Raw genomic sequence first — 9524 nt, forward strand, 5'->3', positions numbered from 1 at the left:
GCGGCTGTCGCAGCGCGGTCATCATGCTAGGCTACACAATATAATCACGTTATATTATTTCACTTCCCAACAAAAACTTTGATATAGATTAACTATTAACATGCAGCAAAAAAGGGCAATTTACACTCACATGCATGCATCCACTGTCCGTGAAGGAGCCAGGTGTCTCCGAGGCGGGCAGGTGACGGTCAGGGGGGGGGGGAGACAGACGTTTCGGCCCCACTAACCAGCCAAAGGCGGTTAACCAAGTTGACAAAACCATCGGGGAAAAAGTGGGCATTGCAGAGGCGGGTGATATTAGTGACCACCAGCTCTCCATCGTGGTACCGCTTCACAAAGTTAATCCACCTGTTCTTCATCTCTTCATCCTTGGGGAATTTGAACAAACAGACCGAGCTGTCCCTGACATCCAGGGAAGATATACTTGCTGCCGAGGGCATAGCTAGCTAGAAGATGCTACAGCGCTCAGTGTTTTTAGCATGGAACGTTGAGATGAAGGGCCGATCTACGTCATAACGACCCGACTTAGCTCCGCCCATTAAAACCTAGAACTGAAACTTGAGAAAACCGTAAAAACGGTCAAAAATCGGAAATCAATCAAACATAGTTCTCAGTCTTTTCAGATGTTTAAAGCTATCTTCTTGCAACATATTTAGCGTGCTTGGAGACGTATTGCTGATTTCACTTTACAGGGACTTTAACAACAACAAAAATATATCAAACAGACCATAAAAAAAGTTATAGCCTAACCTCTAAGAAATATCTTCCCTGCAAAATATGGTTATGGTTATAAAAAATGTCACATGCACGTTGTGCAATTAAAATTCTTGTGATTTACTTTAAATACTGATAGTGTTCAAAAACACAGTGACAACAAGAAGCCTAGCAATACAAGAGGGCCTGTAACTGACAATAAAATGTGATCACTGAGCACTTTGCTTTTTTGTATTTTATTTGGTCACGCTGTGCACATTGCCAGGTGAAATAAAGAGATCACACCTGACATTATTCAAGCACATCTTCAATGAAGGGGGCGATGTAATCTGAGTGACGCAGTCCAAATGAAAAGCTCGGCGCTTTTGCTCTTGTGTTGGTCACCTGGGAGAAGAGAAAATAAAATCAACAAAATGCTAAATATGTCAGACCTTTTTTTTAGGGTGATCAAATTACAAACAATTGGAAGATCACCTACCCTCTCAGGATAGTGTGCACCCGGGCCTGGCTTCATTGTGGAATCACACGGTGTGTAGTTGCGGCCTGTCATGCTGAAATGTGGAGGTTTTTGCCTGTAAATATATGGGTCCACAGCTTTGTAGGCAGCAGGGCCGGGAGTCTAAAAGAAGACGAGGAATAGAGGACAACAGTAAAAAACATGATTTTTTACATCTGCCAAAAATGTGTTTTTAGATACTTTATACACATACCTTCTTCAGGTCTTCATCGAAGCTTCCAATTTTGCTGCGGCCGCAGATGGAGAAGCAGGGAGCTGCATTTTTACCCACAGTTTTAGGCCCGAACACAGGAGGCAGGCTATAAGCGGCTGGACCTGCAATATATAAGCAACAGGTAAAATTTATATTCTCTGCAATGAAACTTTGTTGTCTAAATGTTTAAAAAAGTAAAATGCAACATGTTACCTGGTGTTTGGTTAATGCTTTCTACTTTGCTACTTCCAGCTAAAGAATAAGCCGGAGAAGAGCGGAAGGTCCACTTTTCTGAATGCTCCGGGGAATATTTACCTGAAACACCAAATACATTCATATGAATACACTGCTGACAGCTTAACTCAAATGTCACCTACATAATGAAGAAAGTTTCTTATTTTGTAGTCCTCGTGTGTCTAGGATTACCAATATTTCTTTTTTTTTTTGTTATGTGAGAGGTTTGACTGACCTGGTCCAGGGGCCTTGAACACTACAAGATCCTTTGGACGGCTGTGGAGTGAAAATGCCGGTGTGCCGTCTCGGCCTGATCTGGTGATGTTGGAGGGGATGAGGTATCTAGGTCCAGGGGAGGAGTCACAATTGGCCAGATGATGACGTATCCCAAAGCTGAACATGGGTGCTTTGTCTTTAGTCGGATCATGTTGAGTGTTTCCTTTATGGGGGAAAAAAGTACAGTTAATGCCAGTTAATATTTTTAATAGTAACTGTTGCTAATGGTGAAAAAAAAAACAATAATCTGTGTCTTCATGGTCATTTTTGTCTCTACCTGTCAGTCCAGGCAGCGCATATTTGGGCCCCGGGCTACCATAAAGGGCAGCAATGGGCCCTCTTGGCTTGTGGGGCCTCCAGGTCCCGACCCAGGCTTCCTTGTTTGACATGACCCTGAGAATGAGATTGATTGTGATTTTCAGGCTGTGTTTGTGTTTGCAATACTCAGATTAAGAATTTTGATTACCGTAACAAAAACAAACTAAAATTAATAAACCAATGTGTCATAAAAAGAAAAGTTAAATGATGAACCACATTTTATATGTTTATTAGATTTAGTAATATAAATCTCTTTGTGTTGCATAGTTGATCATTTCTTCAACTATAGTCACACTTATGAAGGGAGCACTTGCTGAAAAGCAGCGGGCAGGTGAATCTTAAATGATCCTACTGAAACTCTCCTAGTGTTTCACAGCAGCGTTAGGTACAGCAGTGTTTAGTTAATCTAATTAAATATGTAAACAAACATCAGGGTTTACAGTAAAATCATCATTTGTAGGTGAAGTGTACCAAACCATCACAGTGGATTTAGTATCACAATGTTTACCAAGTTCATATAAATGAATACATCACTGACTGCCTTAAGTTGAGTTTAGAAAGTGACTTCAAAAGAATAAGTAGTAAATAGTTTTACCTGATTAAACTCCTGATCCTCCCCTGAGATTCACTCTGTGTCAGGTTATATCCCCAGAGCACGCAAATGTGCTCTGAACCCAAACAAAAAACTGTTTAGTGATTTTCAACTTTGCTATGACAACGTTGCCATAGCGATGACTCTATGACAGGCATTCTTAATGGGTACATGAGAAAGAGTGTGTGTGTGTGGGGGGTGTGTGCGTGTGTGAGAGTGTGTGTGGGGTGTGTGTGTGTGTGCATGTGAGTGCGCATGTGTTTGTATGTGTGTGTGTGTGTGTGTGTGTGAGTGCGCGTGTGTTTGTGTGTGTGTGTGTGTGTGTTTGTGTGTGTGTTTGTGTGTGTGTGTGTGTGTGTGTGTGTGTGTGTGTGTGTGTGTGTGTGTGTGTTTGTGTGTGTGTGTGTGTGTGTGTGTGTGCAGGAATGCCCAAAATGTAAAAACATAACACGTAAGTGTTGTAAATGATTTATTAGGTTGAAAGGCTGAAACAGACTCTGTTTGGACCTAATAAGTTCTTGTAGCTCGTAAGCTACAATAACTTATTAGGTCCAAACAGAGTCTTAATTTAAGTTTACATCAAACTAAAGTTGTACTGAACATTAAAAACTGTATGAGTGTCAAAATGAAATTGAATTAGAGCACTGTATTTTGAGTAATCGTTTAACATTCAACACGGGAAATTCAAGGGAACAGTATGAGGGTCCCAACCTTTACACCTACTTAGAATACATAGAGGGTATATATAAATACTAAATTACTAATTCACCTACTATCCTGTTCATAGGATTAAATATCACTTACATAAAATAAAAACGGTTTTGTTATTTATTTATTTTATTTTATTTTCAGTGCAGCGCTTCAAAGTGTGGCATTGGTGCTGCAGGTTCTGGTGAGGTTTCTATGGTTGCGGTAGGTTTCTCTCAAACTCGCCTTCAGGACTTTCATCAGGGTTGAAAGGCTTTCCATTTCCTCTTGGGGGCGCTGTTGGTTAGACAAAAAAAATCATTTGTGAAACTTTAACACCTTCATATCAAAGGTATCTATTAATACCCCAGACTCAATCATACCCGTGTTAGTGTCCTCATCAGTCTTGACAGCAATGCATCCTCTCTGTGTGGACAAAACCTGCTCACTGTACTCACACAGCTCAGCAGACAGTAGATGGTGTGTCTCTGTGGCTGCAATAACGGCATGAAAATATTTTTAAAAAATGTTTTACTGAAGAGGTTTTTAAACTCATAGGTTGTATGATGAGGCAAGATAAGATTTAAAGATGACTTGTCATATGATGCCTCACCTTCTTTAGCACACTGAGAGGCTTCGGGTTGTCTGCTCCTCGACTCAGCCTGTCTACATCCTCTGCTCTCAGAACTGGCTCCTGGATGAGGTAAGAAAAAGGAAAAGAGTGTCATGTTTTGATTTAGAATAGAAACTGCAAACCAAAAAAATAAGCCTAACAATTTAAGGCTTAATATTTGTCTTCATATTTTGAATACTGGCATTATGCATTCATACTTAATACCACTGACCCTCAGCCTTTCCAACCAGGTCCATAACAGACAACTGAGAACATGAGGATCTGACTCGGTGACCAGCAGAGCCCAGCCAGAGTCGCTGCTGTTCAGCTCTTCCTGTGGAAATTATTATTATAGTATGTATCCAGTTTCTTCAGAGCTTTAAAACATACTGATACTGTCTAATGAAAAAAAAGGTTGTTTTTTTTAAACCTGCAGCAGAGCTGATCTTTGCAGGATGGTTTCCCCTGGAGGAGCTGGTTCGGCCATTGCTTTGGCAACAGCACGGACAGCCGAGGTCGAGCCTGGATTATGGGAGTTTCTGCACAGCTTGATATGACAGAGGTTGTGAATGTTTTAGTGCATGTATGAAAAGTTTTCTGCATCATTAAGCTTTTCAAGAATCAAAGGTACCTCAATGTAGGAGCTGGATTTAGAAAGAAGCTCTTTAGCTGGACAGGTTGACCTCTTAGCACAGCTTTTTCTTGTGCTTGAAATAGGGATTTGTCCTTCATGAGATTCCTTTTTGGTGATGTGGTGGCTTGGTGAAAGGATCAGATTTGCTGATCTCAGATCAGGTCTTATTAGGACTTGTAAATGCCAGTGTTTCACATGTCCAAGTGCTGGGGTGCAGAATGGACCCATCTCCAGATACTAAACGACAGATGCAACACAGTTAGAAACACTTTGATAGGAAAAGACAATTTATTCACTTCATTAAATTCTCAAACAAGTTGCACCTCGTTCACTGCGATCTTGCTGAGGTCAGAGTCACTGTAGCTGCGTTTGTCGAATAACGCCTCTCTCTTCCTCTCGAAGAATCCCAGTGGCTCGTTCCACGATGAAACTGAATCTGCGTCCACCCACAAGCCTTGATGACCCTCCCTTAGTAAGGGCAGGTGCTGTTTGGCTACCAGGGTCTCCCTCACGATCCGGCCTAGGGACCTCAGTGCTGACCTCTTTTCCAGTTCAGCGTGGACCGCTGAAGGAGCAGGGAGGCCGAGGGCCAAGCAGCAGAGACGCACACACAGGAGGTACACCACCTGGTGAGAGGATCAAGGAGGTCAGAAAAAATGAGGAGGTAAATAATGAATCAAATCAAATCAAGTTTATTTGTATAGCACATTTAAAGGCTTTATAAATGCGATTTTTTGATCCACCAGCATGAAACTAAAACAACTTGCGGTGCATTGTTGTGTTAGCATGCTAATGCTAGCGATCTTTATTCTGCTCGTATCTTCACACTGCATGTAAATTTACCTGAAATGAGCGTGATCTAGAAACACAGTTAAGCAGTGAGTACAGTATGTTATTCTTCTTTTCTCTAGTCCCTCAATTAAACAACTTTTATACGCGAGGGGAGGAGTCAGCCGGCTGTCCTGGCGATGTAAACAAACTGAAGATAGGACTCGGAAAACTGGGAAAGCTTCACAGACAGTGGGACTCGGGTGTTACACCCATTGTAGACAGTCATGACTCACAGAGTTATTTTCAGAGGATATACTTGATATATATACGCATACAAAGCCTTTAAAAACAGCTTCATCTGACCAAAGTGCTTTACAGACAATGCATAAAAAGAAAGAATAAAAAATCCATCTATTCATATATATACATGTACATACACATAAATACACACACACAAACATATATATATATATATGCATCCTACATAAATATTACAAACACATACATACCCTCATATCTACATGCACATGCATACATACAGATACATGCCTAAGCTAAATATATGGGGTCTGTGTCAACTTGTTTTAAATGCCAGGGAAAAAAGGTGAGTTTTGAGTTTTGATTTGAATGAATTTAACGAGTTGATTTTTCTGATGGAGGGAGGCAGTTGATTCCACAGATGGGGGCCAGCCACTGAGAGTTTTTCGAATATGAAGTACTATAATAAAGTCCTGACCTTAGGTGTGTGTCTGAGTGTGCGTGCCTCCTGGCCGTGCAGCAGCAGGGCTTGGCGGTTTAGGTAGTGCTGCAGGGTGAAGGGGACTCCATGCCGCAGGCCGAGGTCCGGATATTGGACCAGCTGCGTGCTAAGCAGGCGAGCAAAGTCAAACACCTGGCTAATCTGTGCCCGGGTTTGGATAGAGCGGGGGCGTTTTATCCGCACGTAGTGGACAGCCTCACTCGGGCTGATGCGCAGTGTGTAGATCAGATAACAGGCTATCAGGACACCTGTTGAAACAGCAAGATTACAGACAGCATGTTAATATAATGAACATACTTAACAAAGCTTAACATGTAGCTAAAAACAGGATGTTTGTTTATTCCCACCTGTCCTGCCAAGGCCTGCATGGCAGTGCACAGCCACTCTTCCCTCCCTCACCGCAAAGGCCAGAACCTTCACTGCATCGATTACACCGACGAGGGAGGACACACCGAAATCTGGCATCCCAAAGTTGTAAAAGTAAACTGCAAATAAACAAACATGTGCATACATGAATTCTTTTAGGAACATACTCTAAATCAGGGGTTGCCCAAACTTTTCATCAAATAACGATGTGAGAGACCGGGGGCCCCCTTCTGTCCCTGGAAGTGGTTAAAGCATAACAGTGCACAGAGCAGCACGCACTAATGGGCCGATCCAAACACTGACATTAGAACAACAATAAGCCTTAAACTAATTGAACAACATTTTTGTATGTAATTTCACAATAAAAGGTCAAATATGTCATTTCAAGTCATTTCCAGTTTGCATTTGTTTTTGGAAGACAACTCGCAACCCCCCTCCCAGTGTCTCGCGACCCCCACTTTGGGAACCCCTGCTCTAAGTGATGATATGATAGAGATACTTACTACTACAACTACATAACATTGAAACACAGATTTTGCTGTATAATGACAGAAAGTTGTTGCCCCCATTTGCACAAATAGCAACTGTCATAATCCTGATCTAACTTCAACGGTTTTTGTTCAATCATTTGTCACATTTTATAAATGATAGAGAATTAAAGAGAGCAGTTTTTAAGTTGTCTGCCTTGTCCGCACGTAGACTAAACCACTGGCATATTTTTATTCATAAGGGTATTCTCGGTCTGCTTCCATCCTACCTACAGAGCTACATACTTCAAAAAAGTAATGGAAGTTAGCATCTTCACCTTCTAACCATCCCTAAAGCCCGTACTGAATTAGGAAAAAGGGCGTTCAAGTATGCTGCTCCCTCTTCTTGGAATCGGTCGCAAGATACTTTAAATTTTCGAGAGCTGGTTTCCTTGAATGTTTTTAAAGGTCGTCTTAATGATCTGGAGGCAGAAACATCTGACTGTAGATGTTTTTAGTTAACTCGTATTGGCCCTTTTGATCGCCTTGTTGCTGATGACTTATAACAGATTCTGATGAATGGTTCTTTTTGTGATTCCTGTATTTATGTTCATTGTTGTTAAGTGTTTTATGTCTGAAACCCTGTAATTGTGCTGCTGCCTGTCTTGGCCAGGACGCTCTTGTACAAGAGATTTTTAATCTCAATGAGACTTTTTCCTGGTTAAATAAAAAAAGTAATCTTGTAAATGAACAAAAATACCCAAGTGTTCTATCTACAGTTTAATTACTGTATTGAGATCTTACTGTCATTCTCCATGAAGGTCTGTGGAGAGTAGGTGAAACCACTTTGAAGGTCCAGTGGTGGTCCACAGTGAGCATGCTCCCCTGGCAGCTGCATGTTGATGATTGACTTGATGTTCAACCTGAAAAAAACAACAGAGACATTATGAAGATAACAGTTAATGCTAGTTCTGTTTTTGTGACTCAAAATCAAAAAGTGAGTACATGAGGACTTAATCTTATCACACCCTCTAACAGAGTTCCTTTTACTGTATCAGACTAACAAAAGAACAACACAAACATTACAGGTGTTATAATGAAAAGTGATTACCTTTGAAATTGGTTTATAATCTTGTACGTTTCTATCAGACAATTTGACGGCCTTGCCATGGCAATAATGTCATCTGTCACCCTGCAACAGAAAGACATTCTTAATAAGTCAGGTAGTAATTAATGTTCTTGATACAGCACACACACAAAACACACACACAGCACAACTCTCACCAGGAGGAGTAAACACCTCGGATGACCTGCTGATTTTGTTTCCAACACTCTGGTCCTTCATAGCGACAGTCTAGTCCTCCACAGGCCAGCAGACAAAGGAGCTTGGGTGGGATAGCCTTCACCAGATTTTCCCTGGCCTGGGAATATGATGGCCGGGGTACTGGTATGTTCGGGATCAAGGTGGGTATCATCCTGCACAAAGGTAGACCTCGCCTATTAATGAGCCTGAATTATCAATGCCACTAACAACAAGTAGTCTCATGTTGCCTCAATGCCTGCGTATTATATTATATACAAAAATAAATACAACTCATTAAAAGTGACAATTCATGCCTTTTTGTACCACCGACATTTAAAGGAATTTTTTATTTTGCAAAGATTTGTAATACTTGTGTTTAGAACACCTGTTCTCGTAACTCAAGTTGCTGCTATACTTTCCATCCACAGAGCACTTTGGTGGATGCAACAGTGGGGACCCCACAGAGTATAGTTCTCAGGGAACTCCCTAGTGGGTAGTTCCTTATCAAAAAAAGTCCCCAGAACGGTCTGGTCCGAAAACACCTAATGATTGTATCGGTTTAAAATTCCTTATTATATAAAGCAATTACCCAAATTCAAAACCTACCTTACTGATTATGATGAAAAGTGAAGCTGTAAATCCCATGTAATTTTTCAAGAGTTGATGAGTGCAGTAAAGTGAGGAGAAGTGTACACACACATGCCCCTCAATGCTGACCCACCTTGCTGCTACAGATACTCACACACACACACACTAAAGTGTGTTGACCCAGCTTCACTAAGCCTGATTAGCTATCATAAATGCATAAGAACTGACATGCACACATCACAGCAAGCCAATTATATCATGCTTATGTCTTCACCTGTAAACACTATGTAAAGGTCCCATTCACCCGACACAAGCTGAAGCTTCAAACAGGATTGTATTGACATTGTGATGCAGAGAACATACAAATTGTCCATTTCACAACTGTGATCATGCATCAGTACGATGAATGTTTACGCAAAAATAACAATTTGTAGTGTTGTTCACGTTCCCTGGTCTCTATCTTCACCAGTTATTGGAGCAGATAACTACAG

General features: G+C 41.2%; 2 protein-coding genes across 3 annotated transcripts; both read right to left on the reverse strand.

Moving 5' to 3' along the window:
- Position 1: 1 nt before the first annotated feature.
- cimap1b (ciliary microtubule associated protein 1B) lies at positions 2 to 2976 on the reverse strand. The gene is made up of 7 exons (XM_061035273.1): positions 2848 to 2976; positions 2212 to 2327; positions 1894 to 2097; positions 1638 to 1739; positions 1425 to 1546; positions 1193 to 1333; positions 2 to 1098 (listed from the first exon to the last, which is right to left on the reverse strand). Exons 2-7 carry the CDS (start codon positions 2321 to 2323, stop codon positions 1006 to 1008), a joined length of 774 nt encoding a protein of 257 aa, XP_060891256.1. The 5' UTR covers positions 2324 to 2327; positions 2848 to 2976; the 3' UTR covers positions 2 to 1005.
- Positions 2977 to 3321: 345 nt separating this feature from the next.
- Positions 3322 to 9325, reverse strand: zgc:77752 (uncharacterized protein LOC393862 homolog). 2 transcript variants are annotated; one of them, XM_061035274.1, is made up of 13 exons: positions 9052 to 9325; positions 8427 to 8618; positions 8254 to 8334; positions 7947 to 8065; positions 6657 to 6794; positions 6286 to 6557; positions 5102 to 5404; positions 4776 to 5015; positions 4575 to 4691; positions 4377 to 4478; positions 4145 to 4225; positions 3915 to 4025; positions 3322 to 3828 (listed from the first exon to the last, which is right to left on the reverse strand). In XM_061035274.1, exons 2-13 carry the CDS (start codon positions 8615 to 8617, stop codon positions 3706 to 3708), a joined length of 1878 nt encoding a protein of 625 aa, XP_060891257.1. In that variant the 5' UTR covers position 8618; positions 9052 to 9325; the 3' UTR covers positions 3322 to 3705. The 2 variants fall into 2 exon arrangements, with proteins under 2 accessions (XP_060891257.1, XP_060891258.1); XM_061035275.1 differs by lacking the exon at positions 8254 to 8334.
- Between the last annotated feature and the right edge of the window lie 199 nt (positions 9326 to 9524).

The sequence above is a fragment of the Labrus mixtus genome, chromosome 4 (assembly GCF_963584025.1).
Source record: "Labrus mixtus chromosome 4, fLabMix1.1, whole genome shotgun sequence".
NCBI classification, from domain to species: Eukaryota; Metazoa; Chordata; class Actinopteri; order Labriformes; family Labridae; genus Labrus; species Labrus mixtus.

Excerpts from the sequence above, each read along its gene's own strand:
- zgc:77752 (XM_061035274.1), bottom strand. The coding sequence starts at position 8,617 with ATGATACCCACCTTGATCCCGAACATACCAGTACCCCGGCCATCATAT. Across the intron at positions 5,405-6,285 it reads CACTCAGACACACACCTAAG|GTGGTGTACCTCCTGTGTGT; the intron begins GTCAGGACTTTA and ends TCCTCTCACCAG. Across the intron at positions 4,479-4,574 it reads AAAGATCAGCTCTGCTGCAG|GAAGAGCTGAACAGCAGCGA; the intron begins GTTTAAAAAAAA and ends TAATTTCCACAG.
- cimap1b (XM_061035273.1), bottom strand. The coding sequence starts at position 2,323 with ATGTCAAACAAGGAAGCCTGGGTCGGGACCTGGAGGCCCCACAAGCCA. Across the intron at positions 2,098-2,211 it reads TGCGCTGCCTGGACTGACAG|GAAACACTCAACATGATCCG; the intron begins GTAGAGACAAAA and ends TCCCCCATAAAG. Across the intron at positions 1,740-1,893 it reads GTTCAAGGCCCCTGGACCAG|GTAAATATTCCCCGGAGCAT; the intron begins GTCAGTCAAACC and ends TTGGTGTTTCAG.